Source organism: Chiroxiphia lanceolata, chromosome 18 (genome assembly GCF_009829145.1).
Source record: "Chiroxiphia lanceolata isolate bChiLan1 chromosome 18, bChiLan1.pri, whole genome shotgun sequence".
NCBI classification, from domain to species: domain Eukaryota; kingdom Metazoa; phylum Chordata; class Aves; order Passeriformes; family Pipridae; genus Chiroxiphia; species Chiroxiphia lanceolata.
In genome coordinates this window covers 12262326-12284813 of record NC_045654.1, presented here as the reverse complement: position 1 = coordinate 12284813, position 22488 = coordinate 12262326, and the positions used below count along the sequence as shown (strand labels likewise).

At 51.8% G+C, this 22488-nt stretch overlaps 1 protein-coding gene across 1 annotated transcript in view; it reads right to left on the bottom strand.

The window, feature by feature from the left end:
* Positions 1–17487, bottom strand: part of MMP17 (matrix metallopeptidase 17) — a 61440-nt gene extending 43953 nt beyond the window's left edge. The window contains exon 1 of the mRNA XM_032706166.1: positions 17340–17487. Within this exon, the coding sequence (XP_032562057.1) occupies positions 17340–17468 (129 nt within the window). The 5' untranslated portion in view covers positions 17469–17487. The remainder of the gene's footprint in view (positions 1–17339) is intronic.
* Positions 17488–22488: the final 5001 nt, after the last annotated feature.

The window sequence follows — 22488 nt, the reverse complement described above, 5'->3', positions numbered from 1 at the left end:
GCAGCTTCTAGAGCACTTTCCAGCCTGATATGCAAAAGCCAATTACCCAAAACAGAGGTGAATTGATGGAAAAGGCTCTTGGCTGTGGGGAAAGGCAGCAGCTGGCCTTTCCCAGGGCTGCTCACAGCCTGGATCGATGCTGCTCTGTGGCTGCCATCCACTCTCCAGATTTCTATTTGTTCCAGTGATGGGTTGCCAAGGTGTCAAAGTCAAATCATTTGAATTGCTCGCCAGGTGAAAGATACTCAAGGTTCAAAATTACACCTTGACCCAGTTGGGTCATTTTGCAGCAATTATCACCAGTTTCTACGGTGGAAGACTGTAAGAGTTCAGAGGAGGAGGAAAAAATGGCTTGTCCTTTCTTCACCTTGCATACAAATGAAAAACAAATGTGATCTTCTTGCTCTTGACATAACCATGCTTTAAAGAGCTTCACAAACATCCATTTCCTCATTTGAGCTCACACAGAAGACATATTATCTCTTTTAAATATGACTTCTCCTTGGCAGTGTGCAGCCTATTCCCTATCTTTAACATTTTAAGAAGCCGCCAAGTGGTTATTTGCAAAACTGACGGTAGGAGATGGATATAATCTATTTTAAACCTCGGCAAAATTGGCCAATTTCGTGAGGTTTGAACATACGGCTGAATTAATCAAGTCACACAGATTATGAAATGTGAAACACATCCCCCCCCCCCCCCAGCTCTCCACCCGCATGGGAGTGATTTGGAAGAAGCCCAACCATCTCACGGCACAGCGAGGAGAGAGGGAAACAACGAGAAAGAGAATGGTTTCCAACACACAATGGCTTCCCAAGCAGCGATGCTCTCCCTTGCAGAGCTTCCCTGTCTTGTGAGACTTCCACCTCCACTAGCCTTTTTGTCATCCCCACACTCTGCTCCTTCAGTGGTGAGGTCCAGGGAAACTGGGAGCAGTGCTTTTGGGTTCCACACCCACCCTGTGCTGCCTCTGCTGCAGCGGGGCTGGATCCAGCCCTTTCTTCCCTCTTCCCAGATGCTTTGGCTACCTCCTGCCTTTCCCTGCTGCCCTCTGCATGGGTACAGCACCACAGGTTCCACTCCCCAGGCAAGCAGCCACCACGCTGGCTGGAAGCAAATTCACCCTTTCCAGGGGAAATAAATCCAGGAAAAGGCATTTCCTCCAGCATTAAAATTCCAGGCTCCTCTGACTTACTTGATCTCATTTGCGAGGTCTTGCTATTCAGTCCTTTGGAGACTTTGTTTATTGCTTTGTTTTTCTTTTGTTTTAAATGGTTGAAGTTACAGTTTTAACAGAGAATGAGGCAAAAAATATTGATTCCCAGGCAAAACTGTCTGGGGCTGGCTGTGGCTTCCATCTTTTGTTAAAGATATGGCATCACACACCGAATGCTCCTTCCAGTGTGGGTCACTGGCTTGGAGCAGGGGGCACCAGCAGAGCAAGGCCATGTTGTGCTGGTGTTAGTGAGGAAGCTGCTCACTGGATCTGGATATTTGCTTCTGTGAAAATTTCTTCAGCTGCCACCCTCCCTCAGGCCCCGTGAGTGGGCAGACAATGGTCACCAGAAGAGCTCCAAAAGCTAATTCTCCTTCTACATGCCACCATGAAGCAGCTCTGGATGCTTTACTCAAAGCCAAGATTTTTCTCAGGATGGGAGACCCACACCAGGCATCCAAGCGTTCAGCTCATGCCTGTAAAACCCCAGCAATGCTGGATCCCACCTGGGCACTTCCACTGCTCCCGGGAACAGCAGCAGGTCCCAGACCTGGCTTCTTCCCCAGGCACAGGGTGACTGATTCCCTGGTGCTGACCTTCCCGGGCTGCTGGCTTGCTGCCTGTCCTCCTGCCCTACCATCAGCAGCAGGCAAAAGCTTCCTAGCACATGCCCTGCCCTGCAGGACCTGTGCCAGCCAGCCCTGCACGGGGCACTGGGCAGCAGCAGCTCCTCTAAGCCAGTTATGTGGTAAATTATTCAGAGAGGCAGCAGTTGCCAGGAGCAGAGGAAACACTGGCAGGAGCAGGAGCATGGCTCCACGACAGCAGGGAGAGCTCTTGAACAATGGCTGCATCGCCTACAGAGCTGCCAGATCCATCACCCAGGATGCTGGACCCATGGAGCAACTCGGAAAATAAGGTGGAGGTTTCCAGCGATGGCAGCAAGAGGACCTGGATATGCACCAACAGGGATTTTCTCTCACATCCCACCATCCCTTGGGCTCTGCTCCAGCACAGCCTGTTGTTTCTGAGGGTGCAGGCAGCAGCATCAGTCCTGTGGACACCTTCTCCTGCCAAACACAGCCCGCCCAGAGCTGAACTGAGCCCTCGCTCTCGGCACCCTGGGACGGGCGGCATCTCCCAGGCACAGCCTGGGGCTGTGCAGAGCCAGGGAGGGCTGGATGTGGTTGGAATGCAAACAGGCTGGGGACAAGAAGACAAATGGCTCTGGGGGAAATAGGATGACCTCCCCGGCAGTGTCAGGAAACATTTGTCAAGTGGAAGAAGCTGTGAGCTGTTCCGCCGCTCACCTCCCGGGAACGTCGCACGGCTGCTGATGGCTGGTTACTGCAGACCTGACAGGGCTTCTGCTGATGGGGCTGAGGTCACCTCCCTCATCCGGGTGGCAACAGCCAGGTTTGCCCAGCACAGGCTTAGCCACTGGTCCAGGCACCTCTGGCTCTGCCCCTGCCTTGCAGAGGGGCACAGCAAACCGAGCCACGCCAACAAAACCCACCTGGCTTCTGACATCCCTTTTAAGTAACCCACAGAACTCATTTTTCTACAAAATCAGAGGATTTCAAAGCCTTTTGCTAAAGGTGGAAGGCTACTGCAAGCCCGTCACAACGGGTGGGAAGCCGAAGACCTGAGCAGGTAAAGAACTTTCTTAAAATCCACGAAAAGCCAATGCAAACCCCATCATTGTGCATCCTTTAGGGAGCACTGTGCTAAATGGAACTGAGCAGAAGCATCCCCCAGGGGAAGCCGCTTGCCTCCCACACACAGCAGAGCAGGAGGAAGCCACCAGTCTCCAGCCTTATGTTTGGAGGAAGGAAGGAAGGAAAGAAAGCAGGTTTAGTTCGTGCAGTGGTTGAATTTTGCCTGCCAGCTTCTGAGAGCCGGCAGTGTGACACTGCTGGGCCATCCCATTGGGTTTGGTTTTATGAAGGTGAAGGTGCTCCTCAGCAAAAATGGACACTGAGAAGGTGAAAACCACACTTCTCCCTTGGTGAGCACAGAGGTGGGATGGGGATGGATGAGAGCTAACACCAGGGCATGTGCATGGATTTACACGAATACTTATTCAGGCATTTACTCAGGCACTTAACATAATTTAATACATTGCAAATAACATCCCACCATATTTCAAATGTGGCAGCAATTACATTCCAGTGCTGCCATGAGGCCATCAGCCCCCCAGGCTCCTGAATTAGCAGCTCCAGCAGCAGGGAGATGGCCCAGTGGCATGTCAGAGCCCGCCCATGCTGCGGCCAAGCGCTCTCACGAGAGGCTTTTACTCTGCAATTGCCTTAGAATAAGGGCAAAGGAATTCAATTAAGCTCTCTCATCACCTGGCAATGAAATGTCACTGTCAAGGGTCCTTTTGGGGCAGTCAGTGAGACCTCCTTTCCTCTCCTAGGAAAAATGGCACAGATCGCTGAATCAGTCCAAAAGGATGGAGTGAGAGATGAAGGAGGCTAATCCAAACTTCGATGTGACTAGGGGATGCTGAGACACAGAATGGACTAGCGAACTCATGCCTTGGGCCACCCTGCCAAGGTGAGCTTTAAATTTATCAGGATTGCATCAAGACAAGATAATTTTCTGCATTATTTCTGAACTGTGAAGGAGAGGTGGTACCCTCAGGAAGGGCAGCCATGACAGAGGTGAACTGAAGGGGTTCAGGAACATCAGATCCCTGCTGAGTCTCATCCTCCAGTAAGAAATGGCATCCAGCACCTCAATGGCATATTGGACCCCCACAGGCACAGCCCTCAACCAGCTCAGGCCCAAGCTCATCTTCCCACATAAATGCCATGGAATCTCTAAATGCACCTGGAATCTCTAAACCCGTGGTACTGGGAGTCTGTGAAAGGAGGCAGTGAAAACCAGCAACAGTTGATTCCAGAAAAGCTGCTCCGAGCCCCTCAGCAGAGAGGCCACTGCAGCAAAGGAATACACAGCTGGGATGAAGCCAAGATGTGGTTTCTTTTAGCAGGTTTTAAGCCTTCTTCTGCCATTCAGACTAACCCTGGAAAGCGTTGGTTGTCACCAAATCCATTTTTCAGGCTGGCCTTCCTGGAGGGACCTCTCCTGTGACAGGGGCTTTACTAGGAGAGTAGAAAGGGCTACAGGACGCACGAGTGAGGGAAGCCCCACGGCTGCCCCTGTGGCAGGGCATTGCTCTTGGCTGCCCTGATGGGGTGCTGCTCTCACACAGCAGCCTCCTCCCAGACAACATTTCCTCTGGAATGGAGCTGCATGTTGAAAGTCAGTATATCAAACATATTTATGCCTTGCCTGGTCGTAACACGCCTTCCCTTGAGTGCTGAGGCAATTCTCAGCCAGCCTGGCTTTCCTGCTGATGAATCCACAGCAGAGCTGGGCATGTTCCTGCAAAGCCTTCCCCATCACCCCAAACCCAGCCATGGTCACAGCACCCTCCCCCCGCCTAAACCACCTGCGCCGCTTCCAACCGGTCCAGTTTTCTTGTCCTGGACTCCAGTGGTGTGGGGGTTTTTGGGGTGCCCAGCCCTTTGCTGACACACATGGGTGGTGGTCAGGGATGCCTTGGGCAGTCAGAGCCTGCTGCAGGCACAGCTCACTGGCATCACCAGCACTGCACACTGAAATCAAGAGTTAACGTTAAGAGTTAAATTCAAATCACAGGGAAGCAGCACTAGCAGGAGGCTGGAAATAGGACAAGGCTGTCAGAGATGTGAGTGTTGGGACTGAGCCCCTCCCTGGGGGCTGTTTTAGTAGGGCAGGGGGGAGAAACAGGATCACCAGGAGACCCTGAGCGGGTGGGAAGTGTCCTCCAGCCATTGCTCCACCAGACTGTGGCAGTTTTCGGTCCTGCCCGTCTGCTCAGAGCTGTCCCTGCGGGCAGGGACTGTGCCGGGGAAGCCCAGCAAGAGCCTCTCAGCCTCCCGTGCTCACCCTCCTTCCCCCTCTCCTTCCCCCGCCCCCGGAGCGGGGCTGGCAGGGCACCAGGGAAATTAAGCAGGCGATTTCTAAAGCCAGAGAAAAGCAGCCATCTGGGCCTCTAAACAGACAGGTCGTTTAATGAACAAAGGGAATTTTCTAGAGGAGCCGGAGAAATGCAACAGTGAATAAAAGAAGCGGTAACCGCTCCGATCCATCCCGGGGCGGCCGTCAGGGAGAAGCTTTCAGGGAGCGCTGAATAGCGGGTAATGCCCCGTCCCCTCTCATTAAAGGATGAAGCAGGAGATGTGCTGGACCAGTGGGAAGCAGGAAGGAGCAGAGCGGGCTGGGGGTAAAGTTTAAGGTTTTCTGTGCCAGGAAGAGCCAGGACAGCCACCCCTGATGGCAGGAGCAGCCCCCTCAACACCCCCTCTGCCAAGACACCTGCTGCTGCACCTTTGGGGATGGCATTTACATCACCAAGTCCCCCAGGAGGCTTTATGTGCCCTCCTCTTAACTCACAGCATATTCCCCTGCAGAAAACATGATCTCTGCTTGTGTGACTGAAAGCACGGGCTGCAGCTCCAAAGTTCAGGACACAAACCTGGCACCCTTTGCCCTTGCTTTGCGTATCCACCACCAGCTACAGACAACTCTTTTCCTTTCTGCTCTTCCTTGCAGGAAAACCATCATCACTCATAATTCAAGTTGTGAGTACTTTCTCACTGTATCATTTCGTGCTCTGCCACATTTCATAACCTTGTTTGCACACTCACAGGCAGCGCTCCCCCTTCTCCTCGGGCTGCCAAGCAGGTCTCTTCTGAAGCTCTTCCAGGTTATTGAACTACTGTGTTAATGCAGCTTGTTTCTCATCAGTTGAGGGCAGAGCGCTGGGGACATCATTTATTTTCCATGTTTATTTATGTCAGGAGAGTCCTTAAAGGATTTGTTTGCAGCTGCTTTGGTTGCTGCTCGTACTGAGGTTACCGCCCGCTCTGCCACATGCCAGCAAGTCAGGCCTGGGAGACCCGAGCTTCCCTCAGCTGTGGAAACAACTAATTTCCTTTATGCTTCTTGATTAGGAGCAGAATCATCCTTTTTCCTGGCCAATAGGCCCTCGTGCCCCACAAAACTAGGGTAAGCTGAGAACCAGCAGTGATTCCTCAGCTGAACACCTCTGTTTCTGCAGAGTCCCCACAGATGGGCCAGTTCTGCTCACCACCTTCTTGGATGGTTTGAGCATGTGCTTTCTGGAGTGTGATAATGCAATCACAGCAAAAAGGCTGTTGCTCCCAGAATAGACTCCCCTCCAGGGATGAGTTCCTTCTTCCAGGACAATGGGGTTGGAGACCTGGAAGCCCTTGAAAAATGCAGGTATTTGGATTATCTTAAAAGAGCAATTCCCCCTGCCCTCTCATCCTTGTAGGGAACCAGCTGGGTGATATTTTACTCCAGGTGCCACTGCCTTTATTACTATGATTTCTCCAGGCTCAGTCGTGGCTGCAGGGATCACTTTTTTTTTTTTACTATAAACAATCCATGGCCAATTTGCAAACTAAGACGCCCTCCTCTGCACCAGCCCCTGCTCAGGGCTCCCCACCAGCCCTGCTTCATCAGCCACAGGTGATAGTCAGACCCTGTGCCCTTCCCCAGGTCGTCCAAGCCTGCACATCACCCCACTCCCAGCTGGTGATGTGCTGGGGGCCTGGCTGCCAATTAGTTTTCTCGTTAGGGTTCAAGGCTACCCTGGAGAAGGGGAGCGTATCATATTGATTTTCTCTGTTGTCCTTGCAACTATCCGGGTAAAGAAACATTTGTTATTCTGTGACAGATCCCTGTGGAGGCCTCTCAGGCATCCTACCTGCTGCACAGTGGAGATGGCAATTTTGCCAGAAACTCTGCTTTGAAGGAGTTTGCAACGTTAATTAAATTTCTGCAGTTGTATCTCTTGGCTCTGAATAAGATCCGAGCCTCTCTGAGCGTGTGAGCTCAGCTCCTCGTCCCTGCACAAGCCTGGCTCTGAACAAGTCTGGCTCCCAAGACTGAATTCCCTGTACAGAACATCAGAAATACAATATTGTTCCTCGACAAAAGGAAGCGAATGCAGGAGTGGCAGGGTTCAGACACAGTACGGGTCTAGATAACCTGGAGGCTGAGAGATGATCCCAGAGCTGCAAAACAAACAAAAAAAATAAAAGCAGATGTCCTTGCTCAAAGAATCTATTCCTCTAAATAGACAAGCAAAAATGATTATCTCTGATCACACAGACAGGCAGGATGCAGGAGGGACAGAGAGTCACCCCATGGACTCTGGATGAATTCGGCACAAACCTCCCACATCTGCAGCTCCCTTTCACCTCCAACGATGCACAGCCCCTGCCTGGGCTGGCCCTCGTGATCTCCCTGACACAGCTGGGCTTTTATAGACACTGCTTTCCAGGAAAGCATTAAAGGGAGAAGAGCTGCCAAGTCTGGGAAATGCAGGAGGAGACACGTTGGTTTTAATAGTTAAAATTCTTTAGAAATTTAAAAGGGGCTGCTTTTTCAGGATATTAATAAATTAGATGGGAGGGAAACATGGAGAAGGCAAGAACTTGAACTCAGGGAAGCTGCAGGAATGGGGCTCCTGAGCAGCAGGGCGAGATCCACTGCCTGGGCTGCTCCCATGGTGGATGTGGGAGATGGACCCACGGCTCACCAGGGTCCCACAGGGCTGGGAAACCAGAACAGAGGATGGAAAACAGACTGACGGTGCCAGGCTGGCATTTCCTACACAGCACAGTGCTATTTCTGCCAGCTATTACAGAGAGCAAGGCGGGTGGTGGGGTCAGAAGGCGCTGCTCCAGGGCAGCTATTCATCACCCTCTGCAGCCAGAGCTGCCAGAGGGGTGGTGGGCTGTGAAGGGGAGAGCCAGCACGATGGCCCTGCCGTCCCCTGGGCATGCTGACCTGCTGACATTTTTGGGAGGTGACCAAAGCTGTGTGACGTCTTCCCAAGGAGGGTGGCAGAGTGGGTCTGTGCCTGCTCTCTGGCTACAGGGAACACCCAGCAGGCTCAGGGCCAGGGCACACTGGTTCAGGAAGAAATTCGGAGTTTGTGTGTGCCACTGTTGGTAAAGGTTTGCTACAAGGGAAATGGGAGTTATTGCAGAACAAGAGCAAGGAGGTGCAGAGGTGCTTTGGGAGCATTATCCACTTAAAGCCCGGACATTTGTCACCACACAGGGATGTGCACCAAGGGGCAGGATTTGAGAGCTGCGAGTCCCTGCCCCCAGGCTCAGTTAATACAATCTCCCTCAATGACAATAACACCATTTCCAGCAATGGCAAAGGCTCTCGGGCTGGAGAGGACACAGCGCAGCCCCCGGGGAGCACCCAGCACCCTGCTCCACTCCACCCCGCCGGGTGGGTTTCCAGCTTCCGCTCCCAGCCCAGCACCACCGAGTTTTTCTCGGATATTTTCCCAGTTTCCACAAGAGGGCACCGGCACGACACCGACGGGACGCTCCGGGGTCCCCGAGCAGCGCCGCCCGGTCCCGTCCCTCTCCGGTGGGAGCTGGGGCCGGGGGCTCGCCCGGGGTTTGGTCTGCAGAAGGAAAGCGGTTGATGCGCATCTCCCCGGAGATCTCTGCTCCGGAGCCCTGTCTCACCACGACGTTTGTTATTGCAGAAATAAACGCCTTTTGCTGAAAAAGGCGATTTTCTGGAATAGCTCTTGCCGACACCGAGGGGCTGCAGGGAGGGGAATGGAGGGGCTCCCACTGTCGCCCATTTCCTCCAGCCTCCACATCCCAGGCAGGGAGCATGAACCCTCAGGAGCTGTTCCTCTGGGGAAAGGGCTTTGCCTGAAGGGCCCATTGGGCTCCTGGCAAACCCTGATGCAGGGAAAGACCTTGCAGGGAAGAGATAAACCAGTGAAAGTAACTCCCTAGTAACAGAAACGTGAAGAAGAAGCAAAGAAAAGCCACCCACTCCAGCCTGGACTGGATGCCCTTCACAAAGGGAAGCCTTTGACTCTCAGATCTGCTGCTTGGAGCTCAGGTCACCTTTCAGTGAGACTGCTTGGTCAACAAGCACATCTATCTGGTGCCTCAGAGCCTGGCATGTGATCATACACTTGATGCTGTGGGCTTTAGGCAGGGAAAGAAAATTTTCGTATCATCTTGGGTGAGTTTTTTAACCCGGATGAGCATGTAGAAGACTGCTCAAATCACTGTTGCCCTGTTGCCCTGCCCATATGGGACTCTGGAGTGTGTCAGCTCATTTCCTCTAGATTATCTTGATCCTGCTGGACACTGAGTGGGTACCAAAGCACAAGGTGTATCAGAAATGCCAAAACAGCAACAGACTGTCTGTCAGGGCTGTCATTCTGTCATGAAATATGACATGCATCCCGCCTGGGAGGAAGGACTGGATTGCTACACACTTCAGTGCCAGCTGAGGCCAGGTAAGATTATTCCTCATTTCGGAGTCTCGTTGATCAGACCTGGAGGATACATTTCTGCAACATAAAAAAAAAATGTGGCAAAAGTCCCAAACCACCTACCTCTCTTTAGCTGTGCCTTTATATAAAACACGTTGCCATTTCACAGGCACGTCTGTGAGGAATTTCCCTTTTGTGAATCCAATTTCCTCTCACTTTTGAACAAAAATGCATCTCTGACGTGAAGGATGCAAAGGTAGAGACAGCATGGCTCGGTACAGAGCAACGGGGAATTTGCCAAGCAGCATCAAAATGGAGAACAAACAAGAAAAATAAAAGCCAATTTAATGCAGAGAATTTATCAAAGGAGAAAAACGCTTCTTGAGCAGCATCACTGATTGCCCTTCTGTGGTGGACGTGCCAGAGGGACACTGTGAGCGTGAGAAAGGAACAGCAACAAGGAAGTAAACACAAGCAACAAGGTAGGAACAAGACTATGGGCTGGGGGGAGCTCCCCATGCTCCCCACCACGAGCCTTGTCAAAGGTGCAACCTCGACCAAGCACCAGCCAGGACATTAACTAATGTGGAGTGGATGTAATATCTCCGGAGGAGATTGCACGTGGTGGGCTCAAGAAAAACAGGAGAGACTGCTTTGTTCTTCTCTTGCTCAGTGATAAATGAGACCTGACACCCTTTCCCAAAGGCTGAATTCATCAGCTCCAGAGCTTACAGGTAATTAGATCTGGAGTCGTGGTGGGACTGTCTCTAGCAGTCATAGTATCATTTTGCGCCTTGTGCTTCCCTTCGGGTCCTGTAATCAAACTCCCCAGGAGCAATAGTAAAACAAAAGGAGCATTTTCTTGTGTTACACCCTTCAGCCCAACAGCCATCCAAGTTTTTGGTAATTATGGCCGTGGAGGAGCCCAGCAGAGCCACCCAGCAGCTCAGGGCACCAGAAGTCGCAGCTTCCACAGAGGGAAACAGGAAAATCATCTCCTGAGATGTACTCCAACCACAGTATCAGCAGTAGCACTTCTGCATGTGACAACATCTCACTGAGAAAAGCAAATCTTAATGAAGGGTTGACTGATACTTAGACAGTCAAAGCCTGAGAACAAGCTCTACAGCCTAGAACTCGCAGTATTTTGGAAAGTCTACAGCTGCCAATCAAGTGGATGCTTTCTCAGATGAGTGTTTCCAGGTTTTCTTCTCAAAAGGGATCCCATAGAAACCCCTTCCTGGTCTTTTCCATCTTTTTATCCCATTTGGGTGCCCTCCAGGGTTCAGCTGCTCCCTTGATCCCGACACCGCCCTCAGATCTGCTTCCTCAGCCTCAGAAAAGCCTTGGACAGTGAAATCCCCAAAGTCTGGCAACAGCCTGTGAAGTTTCCTTTTGATCTCTCTATAGCCTGCCATCTCCAGCAAGGGGCATTTGGTGGGAACTAGAAAAATCCAGAGCCAGGTGGTTTGGGATGTGAGCCCCGGGTTAAATGCCCCCACACGGTGCATGACAAATGAAGACAAACCTGTGGGTGAAGCAGTCCGGATCTCTTATCTCCCACTTGTATCTTGGATGAGGGAACCTTTTGTCCTGCATCCTTAAGGAAGGACATGTGCAGTGGGCTCTGTAGGACACACCTGAATTGCAGAGCAGAACCAGGACGTAGCGGCAGCACTGGGAGCTGAACCACAGCAGGTGCCTGTTGGAGTTTGTTAAGTGACAAGACGATGTAATCCAAACGTGTCCATCACCTTCAAGCAAGGGCTCTGTGACACAGGTAAAATTGCTTTTGTTCACTCAAAAGATCAATATTGTCAGGATGAAATAATATGTCAGCCAGCATGAAGAACTCCGCCTGACCACTGACAGTCAATGGGCAGAAACTCCCTCTTGTAAAAATAATAGGAAAAAAAACTCCTGAATATACTTCCACTTCCCAAGTCACCGTATTTGGACTGTTCTTGCCAGGAGCTGTAGATCATCTCCAGATTTCTTGGAAGAACCAATTTTCCTGTGCACATGGTGTATTCTGACGCAGGAAATTCCTCAGATTTAATTGGGTTCCTTTCTATTAAATCATCCTGGCTAATCAAACAGCCAGATTCCCAGCTGAAGACCACACTCCTCGGTGAGCATCGGCATTTACTCCACGTCAGGACTTCCCTCGGAACAAACCCGTGGTCAAAGGCAGTTTCTCATTACGCTGATCTAAAACTCGCCGGTCCTTCAGCAGCTCCTTCCCCTCGCCCCCGCACGTCTGCTTTGTTTTGCACTGGATTTAACTTTGCATGTGTGGTTTGGTGTGGGGTTTTTTTTAATATAACATCAAATCTCTTAATTCTCTGACCCAGAAAACAGAGACAATCCTCATAAAAATCTGGGACAAAGAAGATGCAGCTTGCACGTGGCGCAGCAGCAAGTGATTGCGAAACTCCCAAATCTACCCATTTAAAGTGATTTTGATTAAAGAAAGCATTTTGAGAACTGTTGCTGTCAGATCTCAGGTTATTTAGAAATCAAACCCTTAGCTTTCAAGTGCTGCTCTACTCTGAGCAAGATACTTTAATGAGTGACAAAGTGGTGGCCCAGGTTCACCATCACTCGAGATGTGAGGGCTTTTTCCTCCCACGTTGTGACCTCCACAGGGCCCGCCAGGACCCCAGACCCACACAGGGTACACGCCTGCCCCCACAGCATCCAGAAATAAAGGTTCCCTGAGCCACAGCACGACCTTTCCCGGAGCCACACAGCCCATTCCTGCAGCACTTTTGCCAATGAGTAAATAATGAGAAATTAGTGTGCGGCCCCGGCGATGAGTCAGAGTGAGCCGCCGCTGGCACCACCGAACCTGCCAGGACAAACAGGGTGTCACACACATCCAAGCCCCCCAGTTTCATGATGACATCACTTATGTCACCCCGTGACCCACATGGTCCCACTGGTGAGTCACCCCCAGGCCCTGGACCAGGAGAGCCCCGTCCGGTGCCGGGCAGGGATGGGCACATGTTGCATTTCGTGTTCCCTCTTTGCACGTTTGATTTAATGAGGGAGAATAACGAAACACTGCAAGCTGAGTCACGCAGGCAGAGGTCTCCCTTCTGAGGAGTTTTTAGGGGCAAAAGGAGGGTATGGACGTACAGCTCCACTACATGCTGCCCCCAGGGATGGCAGGGTCCAGACAGCGGGTCCTGCCAGCCAGGAGCTGCTTCTATACCCAACACAGTGTCAAGGGTGAAGAGCAAGGCCAAGGTGGGAGCTCAATACTCCATCCCCAGCACCAACTGTGGGGCAGTCCCTGGTGACAGCAGGGTTTCACCCACTGGCTCTGAACCCTTCTCGAAGGCAGAGCCTCATTAAAGTGGGTAATTTGGAGTGACTGGCCCGGGTAATTCCCACGGCTGGGCCCACAATAGCAGCCAAGCCCAGGAGTAAATTGCATTACTGTATGTGGAAGTCTCAAATCTGAAAGGGAAGGAGCAGTTCACACCAGCCAGGGCTTTAATACCAGATTAAATGCTTTCACAGCAGCCCGGCTGTTTGAAAGCTTCCAGCCAGCCTTTTGTCAATTTAGTTTGCATTGTACTTTGGCTTCAAGAGGTACCTTAAAATGTAACCAACAGCACTTCATTTTATCATTTTTTTTTAATATGGTAGCTTAGCTTTCTTGGAGGGAATTCATGGACCTGGGATGGTTGTTGCTCCATATGGGAAGGCATGAAGTGTTTTAGTGGCAGGGGGGCCAAGCAAAGCTCCTCTCCCCAACGCTGTTGGCCTGAATGCATTATTGTTTAGGGAATCTATTGAGCATTTTGTCCTTAAAGACTCGCCATTTTAGGAGGCTGAATGAAGCTCCAACTGGAATTATCAATTTTTAATTTCCCCATTAGCAGAAACAGAAGAAGCCTGGTACTTTCTCCTGATAGAGGGAACAGCCTATATTCTTACAAGGATTGTACTTTAAGAAGCTGATTATCCCAAGCCTTGAAATGGGAGCTAAGCCATGTCTCAGGGACATGCCCGACACTGGGTGCTTAAATGCAGCAATTCAGGGGAGTTCCTGGCTGACTCCTGGCAGGTGGGAGCAGGATGTGCAGCTGCACTGGGCATCTGGCAGCAACAGCAGCAGGATGCTCCTACCCTTCCCGGGGCAGCACCCCAGAAACAGCAAGGATAAACCCATACCCCAGTCATGGGCTGGCCTCTAGTCTGAAATCTGGCACCTGTGAGACACGGGGCACAGACTAATAGGAAACTGCTGCTACTCCTGCCCCTCCTCTCCCTGACGTGGGCACACAGAGGAACCTCTGTCTATCCCCCAGCCCACCACAGCCAGCCGGGGGGGCACAGCCTGGTAGGGCTCTGTGCCACCCCGCTCTCCCCACAAGTGCATCCTTGTCATTCAAATGAGAAGCTGCCACAAAGGCGAGGGCCCTGCCCTGAACAAAGAGCCGCTTGGGACGATGGCAGAGGGGGACGCGGGTCCCTGGTCTCCACCGATGAATGCAAATGCCTCCATCCCCTGGGAGCAACTTCTCTGGGAACAACACAGACAGGGCTTTGTGAGCAGGAGGCTGAGAGAGGCATTGGTCACACGCAAGCCCCCAGGAATGCCCAGCAATCCCCAGCTGGAGAAACGCCTTGGGGGCACGAACAGATCCCCCCTCTCACCCCTGGCCACAAAGTCAAGAAAAAGCCGCTCACAGTCTTTTTTTTTTTTCCCCACCCATGCTCTTGCAACCAAACTAAAACTTTCCTGGCACTCCTGCATCCCTGGGTGGTGACACCAGAGCCCATGTCCACACGGGATGATCTCAGTGAGGCCACCACCACCACCTCCTGTCCTGCAACCCCAGCGCCAGGGCCAAGCAACGCCCCAGGGCAAAGTGCCTCCCTCAAGCCACGCTTGCTCAGCCCCGAGCATCAGTCCATCCCCAAGCCAGAGCTTTTGCCCTGCCACAGCTGTACAGCTGTGCACCTGCAGCAGGCAGGAACGGGCAGGAGCTGCCTGTTTAACAGCCGGCTCCGTTCCAAACCAGCCAGTCTCCGGGTCAACACCTTCGCTGTTCAAACTCCACACGCCGGCTCTTCTGAAAAGTACAACTTGAAGGGAGACCTCCCCCCAGACGTGGTTCAAAGCCCACTGAGGTGAGAGCTCTCATTACTCAGTTACTACCAAGGTATAGAGAGGTTTTGCTGCCTGCACCCCTGAGACGCCCAAGCTCAACAGCCATAAAAAGATGCAATTTGTGAATGCTGTGGAAGGAGAGGTTGGGGTGTACTGTAAAGGCAGCAGTGCGAAATGCGAAGTTGTAAATCTCAAAAGTGGCGTACTAAAAATTCAGTGGAATCACTCAAGTCAAGCTCTGTTCCATCTGCTATTTTATGCCCTCTTTGTTAGGGCAGCTAATGGAGAACAATAAAAGCATTAATAATCAAGTTAGATTTATAAACTGGGCAGGATATTCCACTAGTAATGAAATCTGGAGAATCATTCCATGTTATATTGCTTTGGGCAGCAATCTAACAAGCACTGCCTTTGAGTTATAGCCCTCTTTCATTTCGCTGAACTTTAATTTGGCCCAGCACCACTGTTTCATTTAAAACAAACTTAGAGCAGGAGTGGAGCAGAGGACACAGCTCAGAGGCACGGTCCTGCTCACCACTGAAAGCCTCTCAGGTGCAAGGGGGGATGTAAAAGCTCTTGTTGATATTGTGCTCTGCTTACTGCAGAGAACTGCTGGATATAATTTTCCAAGGTTAGCAGAGCTTCCTATTGCCATGGTTTCATGCTTCCTAGTTTTCAAATATTTGATTTAAATGCCTCACAGATCTTTAATTTCTTAGTTGCTTCATAAAGCGGATGTCAAATAATTCTTCTCAAGGCTCTCACTTCCCACACACAGTGGTAGTTTCCTGACAAACACCTCTGAAAATACCTGGCATCTTGTGCTCCCTGCTGCTCATTAGAGGGCATAAGCACAATCATGATTTACATTCAACCCCTTCAGAATCCCACCAGTGCTGTCTCAAGCTGGAGAGATTATTTGCCCCCAGCAAGCACACCCACTGGATGGGAGATAACACAGAGACACCCATCTGACATCCTAAATTTAGGCTTCCCAGCCTAAATAAGACTTCTTTTGATGTAATTCCCTTCTCCTGCAGTTTACTCCTGCTGTGTAACCACCATCCCTGGTACCTTCTGCTTTGCGAGATGGCCCCAGCTCTTCAGCAGGGTTTGGAGCTACTGCTCAAATCCAGTCCAGGACAAAACGTGTTCCCTAGTGCCTGAAAGTTGTCAGCAGTAACTAATCAGCCCCTTGACTATTAACATTTACCCTGTAAAAGCTGAGCGCAGAGTGGATACGGCAGCAAGGATAAAAGCAGGTCAAAGACAAAGTTTGAGTCAAATTGATTGGGGCAGAATACATGAATTCGCGTGCTGTTTGCATGAAATATTAATTCCAGCTTTAACATTTGGTTACAGGGGGAAGTAATTGCACCATAATGATGCAGATGTACCTCATATTCACCACATTTTTTCTTCTGCTAGGAACTGATGGGGAACGACACGCTCCGTCCTTCCCGGCAGGTGCCTGAGCCGGAGCCTGCGAGCCGGAGCACGCGTTGGTGGCCGAGCCTCGGCGGGGGAAGCAGCGTCCTGGCGCACTGCTCTGTGCGAGCCCTGCTCATTAGATAACCCTGCCGTGCTGCAAACCCTCCCTCCCTCCCTCTCTCCCAGCACTGCACAGGCAGCATTTTGAAATTCGCTGAATTTCAGGGAATTTCTCCAAATTGGCGGGTCCAGCCCCAGGACTGCCCGCCCACACCCAGCCACAGATGGCTTTCTGACACCCAGCTTTGACGTAGTCGCAGGGCTTCTCTGAGCTACGGCTGGCACGAGATATAAGAAACTTTTCCTCCTCCAGCAGAAAAGCCCCCATTTCTCCCCTCTCAGAGGAGGTGGCGTGAAGCCGTACAGACCTGCTGGCACCGTGACCTGGCTGGGACATGACCTGAGCTCTCAACGGCTGCTAAAACCTGTCACCTCCCTGCAAACTGAGCAGGCACCTGTGAGAGGAGCAGCAGGACCACAAGGATGCCCGCAATGTGCAGACCACCGCAATGAAGCCAACCCTCCACCTGCTGCCGGCACAGAGCAGCCCCTAAACGCATCCCCGAGCGCGTCCCAGTCCCCAGGGATCGCTCTGACTCCAAACGTGCCATTTCACCCGGCTTGCCGCTGGAGTTTGTGCGGCTCCAAGGCAGGCAGAGAGCCCTCGAGACAGGCCGGCCCTTTCCCAGCGCCTGGGAAATCACCATCCGTGTGCGAAAGCTGGTGGGGCCGTCACCCCGCGATGCTGGGCTGGGGGAAAGTTGGGTCACCGTGCTGGGGGTGCGGGGCGTGCAAGGGGACACAGCGGGTTTAACGGAGGGGGACTCTGGCTTCCAAAAGGCTCGATGCAGAGCACGGGGTGGGGGGCACTGGGTGCGGGGGGGGATAAACGAACCCTTCCGTGAGCACGGCAGGGCACCAGGTGCAACGAGAGGCACAGCGTGGATAAGGCTGGAGGGGGCACCGGTGTAAAGGGGCCCGATCAGCGGGTGCAGGGTGGAGGACACTGGCGGCAAAGGGGGCACCGGGGCGCGCCAGGGAGCGCTTCCAGCCGCCGACGCTGGCCCAGCGCCTTGGGGGCCGGCGATGCCCGGAGGTGGGGGAGTACCGGGGGAAGGGGCAGCGGAGAGGAGCGGGGGGTGCCACGGGTTACTCACAACTCCCCGGGTGATGTCCTCCGCCGCGGGGGTCGGCGCCGCGGGCGCTTCTTGCCACGCCAGCCACAGGGCGAGCACGAGGAGCATCTCCCGGCGGCGGGCGCGGTGCCGGGCGGCGGGGCTCAGCATCCCCCCGCGCTCCGCGCCGCCCGGCCCCGGCCCCGCGCTGGGCTCCGCCGGGCTCCGCGCCGCATCCGCGCTCCCGCCCCGGGCTGCGGCCGCCGCCGGGGAGGGAGGGAGGGAAGGAGGGAGGCGGAGGGGCTCCGCTCCGATCCGCGCTGCTCCGCCGAGGATGGAGGCGGGGGGGTTGGTGGGGGCTCCGCTCCGCCCCGCCGGGGAGGGAAGCAGGGGGGACTCCGCTCCGCGCTGCCGGGGATGCTCCGCTGCCGGGTGCGCGGTCACATCGCTCCGCTCCCGCACCCCGCGGAGCGGCAAAGTTGCTGCGGGCGCTGGCGCGGAGCGGAGAGCGGCTCGGCTGCTGCTGCTGCTGCCGGGGGCTGCCGCGGCTCCGTCGCTGCTGCCATGCACCCCTCTGCGGCCGGGCAGCGGAGGAGGAGGAGGAGGAAGGGATGCTAATGAGGGAGGCGGTGTCAGGGCTCTGGCGGTGCGGGGGGGTTCGGCACAGCGCTGCGCTGAGCGCCCGCACCAAGAACCAGCACCGACCCCGGCCCTGCTCCCCGTGGGGAGGGCTCAGTGCGCTCCCGCTCCGGTATCTGCGTCTGGCTGAAATGCATCGGGGTTCCGACACGGTTCTTTTTAAGCATCAACATTTCTTTGCGTACCAGCCGCACCTCCGAGTTTTTTGAGGAGCTGTGGAAATGAGCGTGTGGTTGGAGCATCCCCGATTGACATCCCGTCTCAGCGAGACAAATGTCTGGCTTGTCCCCATAAACAGCATAATGGGATCCTATGGCCTCTGCAGCGCGTCCTCCCCGGAGAGCTGTGAATCTGCCACATGCTCCGACAGGCCAGATGGCAGGGGACACCCTGACAGCTCCAGCTCCTGCCAGTTCAGGAGGAACATGTACTTCCTACTCAGCATCTGCCTTCTCCAGTTCCTACTGGCGCGTTAATACACTCAACAGCTTTGCAAACGATCTTTAAAGTAGTGTGGGTTTGTTTTGGTTTTTTGTTCGTGCTTTTTTTCTGTTTTGGTTTTGGTTTTTAAAATATATTTACACAGTTTCTGTTTTATGATAAATAAGTAGTGGAAATAATGAAGAATGGGCAAAGATGAAAAGTTGCTTCTAGGTGGTACTGGGGCAAAATTGTAATGGACATTGACACACCATCTTCTGCACAAGTAGATGGATTTGGCAATGAACCATAGCTACTTCTGGAGATATTTAATATCAGACAGGACTAGAGCAGGGCAGTGGAGGAAGAAAGAAGAAATCTTTGTCAAAAAGAAGGTTAAAGGGAATTAACAGGGAGACCTCACTTCCCACAAGCAATTTTGCATTGCCCTGTGTCCCTGTGAGCTGGACTGAATTTACTGCTCCAACACCAGAGAAATTAGAGGGAAACCCACTGGATTACAGGGCTCAGAGCCTCACCAACTAGAGCTACTTGTTGTAGCTCAAGAGCTGTTATGTCAAGAGTTTTGCTCCATACTAAAGTGAAGTTCAGCTTCTTAAACAGACCAGCACAGCCCAGCCTCTGGTTCCACAGGTGCAGAGAGGGGGTTTCCAAAGGGCACACTCTTCCTGTGCCCAGGTGTGAGCCCCTGTCTCTGGGGAGTGGTTCCCCCTCTCTGTACACCCCTCTCCACTCTGCAGGACTCAACTCCACCTCGGTGCATCTCCTGCTGCTCCTGCCCTGTCCCGTCCATCCCACAGCTGCCACTGCCCTCGAGGGAGAGCTCCTTCTCACTTTCAATAAGTGTCACACCAGCCCCGAGGAGACAAGGACTGTTATTTGCTGTATTCCAGACTCCACTGCTCTGAGCAGAAAGCAGCAGCCACCCACCACCCCACAACCTTTTCCGGGTTTTCCAACAGAGAAGTGTTATTCTGGGCAGTCAGGCCAGCCTGACATTGCTTAGCAACATCACACGTAGTAATTTCCTGCTAAGCAGTTCCAGAATCTCTTCTTATTAGGGATCATTTCTCCTGACAGCTGACATGACTGGGGGCAGATCAGAGCCACCCTCTGAGGAAGGCAGAGGGGACACAGGCACACAGGGCTGGGAGGAGTGTGCAGCCGTGTCTCAAAATCACAGAGTTTGGGACAAACCTGCAGCCCTCAGGGTGAAAACTGCCAGCCCGAGTTCACTGACATGCCATGGGCTTGGGGTTACCATTGGCAAATGCTTCAGCAGCACCTGGAAAGCTTTCTTGGGGTCTTTGGGCTCTCTGAGAGTTGGTCAGCACACACACAAAAAGCCTCTGTCCCTCTGCATGGCACAGTTTGCATGCCAGCCTTGTCCCTGTGCTGGGCAGACTGGAGCTCCAGGGCTTGGTCCTACCCCGCATCCATAGTACCCCCTCTCCCATGCTGGCCACATCATCCTGTAGCAGCAAGGAATCCTCAGCTGCCTTCCTTGCATTTCTAGAAGGTGCTGCACTCTCCACACTGACCTTTAATCCCATTTTTCAGAACTGGTCAGTGAAGGATAAAGGTTCATCGTGGGCAGCCTGTGAGCTGTTGGAGCAAAGATAAAGATTTGAACCCACTCCAGCTGAAAGAGTTTTGCTCTTAACTTCAAGGGGTCAAGATTTTATGGCACATGCTACCATTTTATGTTCCCCTCATAGGTCATCCTCTCACAGCAGCACATCGGGGACAAAAATCTTCACAATTTCTGTCAGAGCAGGTGTTTTAGGCAGATTGACAGCAGGGCAAATGGAAGATGCTGCTCCATGTCAAATGTGCTTTAATCCTTTCAGATTCCTTCCTGTGGCATTAAATACCCATTTTCACCGAATGTGGAATATACGAAATTTGCATATTGCAAGAGAATACTTTCCCCACAGCTGTTTCTCACATGCATGTATTACACACAGGTACAGGTTGTAATTGCAGAGTTCGGGGTATTTGTAAAACATCTCGCTGCAGCAGACTCAACCCAAGCTGCCAACCCCACCCTCCCACTGAGGGGCTTCCCATCAGCTGTCCCTTACACAGCCTCCTGCCCCCAGCAGAGCAGGAAGGGCTTTCACCCTGAGGGCATAGACTGGCTTTTGGTGGAGCAGATGGAGACATGGCCCCAAGCCATGGGCAGTACCCTCTCTCCTGGTAACATCCCTGCTTGGATGGGCAGCCTCCCTGGTTCTGCTCAGTGAAGCACCTCAGCTGAGGATCCCTGCTCACATCCCAACTGCTTTGGTGTGGGCTCACTTCCAGGGCTGTGATCCTTCCTCTGACTGGGACTGGAGCAGAGCCACGTGCACAGTAGGAACTGAACAGTTTTGCAAATCAGGCTGAGATTTTCAAAGAAAACAAACAACTCATCCCACAGAAACCTCAGTTTTAAGTGGCCAAATCCCAACAGATTTCCCATCCTCTGACCTCTGCAGTTGTTAATACCTACCCTGTTTCACCATCTGCCCAGATATCAGTTATTAGCACCTGTGCTGTGCTGGCACCTCAGAGCCAGTCTTGCCCCACAAGGACCTGCAATGTGAATGGTTATTTACACTGGATGAGTAGATGCTTTGTTCATACCCTTACGACTTTCAAAGTAATTTCCAACATATTTATAAGCACTTACAAGACACAAGATAGATTTCCATACATTAATCAAAACCAGTCACAAATTACAAAACCAAAAGAATCTACAACCATGCCACGTACAAACAGCTGGGAGAGATTCTTTCATAGTTTAATTTTATAGCATGAGACTTCCTCCTCCAATGAAACACTGCTTGATCATTAAGACCGAAAGAAATCTCAGAGAAAGTCTAAACCCTATGTTTATGTGTATATATATATATAGGATATATACTCAAAGTTAAGCATATGAGTAATCACACTGACTTCACTTTAACCAAATGAAGGCAATAAAAGAGCAGCTCTCCCTGGGAAGGTGGAAGCTGTGCCCAAAATAACAAGGCAGATTGTATGGATGCCATCAGCTCCTTACAGCTACAGAGAGCAGAGCTGGGCAATAAGAAGAACCTGGTTAGAACAAACTGAACTATGAATATTTTTTCTCTTTTCCCTTTTCAGTCAATAAAAACCCCACCTCAATGGCACAGGTTTAACCCTGTGGTCATGTCATGAGAACCAAGCGAGGGTAGATGGAGTTTTCATGCCATTCATTACCCAGGCAAGTTGCTGAATAGAATTTATGTAAGGAAGGAGCAGAGTGATGATTTTAATTCTGTTAAGTGTAGCTTCCAAAATGCATTCTTTATGCTTCATTTATTGCAAATGAATGACTCAGTTAAAGCAGCATTTCAACACGTTTTAGCCAAAAATATTTGCTTTGCACAACAACAGAACAGAGATAACTGTAAGCAGCTGTAAGTAAGAGCAAGCAAATCGGAAGGAGCAGATAGCTATTTATGGTGATACCTATGGTCTGTTTTAGCACAAAACTTCTATGCTAAACAAGAAATGCTGGTGAAGCTGATTTGCAAGTTCACATTTCCCTGATCTGCCCGTAATTGTCAGTGTTTGGGAAAAAAACCTGTAAACAAAGACACAATTTATTTTCATTCCGCATACATTCCAGCCAAATGCACGACCTGAAATTATTTTCACCTTTGTGCACCAGGATGGCGAGCATGAATTTAAAGTGTCATTATCTTCTAACTATATATGCTAAGTGCAAGCTGAAGATTTTTTTTTTCCTCGGTGTCTTTAGCACAATTAGCATGTGTGACAACATCCAGAAGATTTAATTTCCCAATTACACAGCTACGCTGAGACTATCCCTTGCATTAAACATGCAGCAGTTCCTATCAGCAGACATTCCACAACTTCTCCTGCCCTGTTATATTGCTGTGGATGCTCGTGTTTTGGCGAGTTTAGAAATGAAATTTTTCTGCCCTCTCAGGCAGGGAGACAGAAATTGCAGTGCTGCAGAGGAGGGGGGCTGGGGCTGCCGTGGCCCCTGGCCAGGAGCAGCCGCTCCGACAGCACACACGGCATTCCCAGGGGGATCCCTGCTCCACGGACTTCTCGCTGAGCCCAAGTGGTGAAT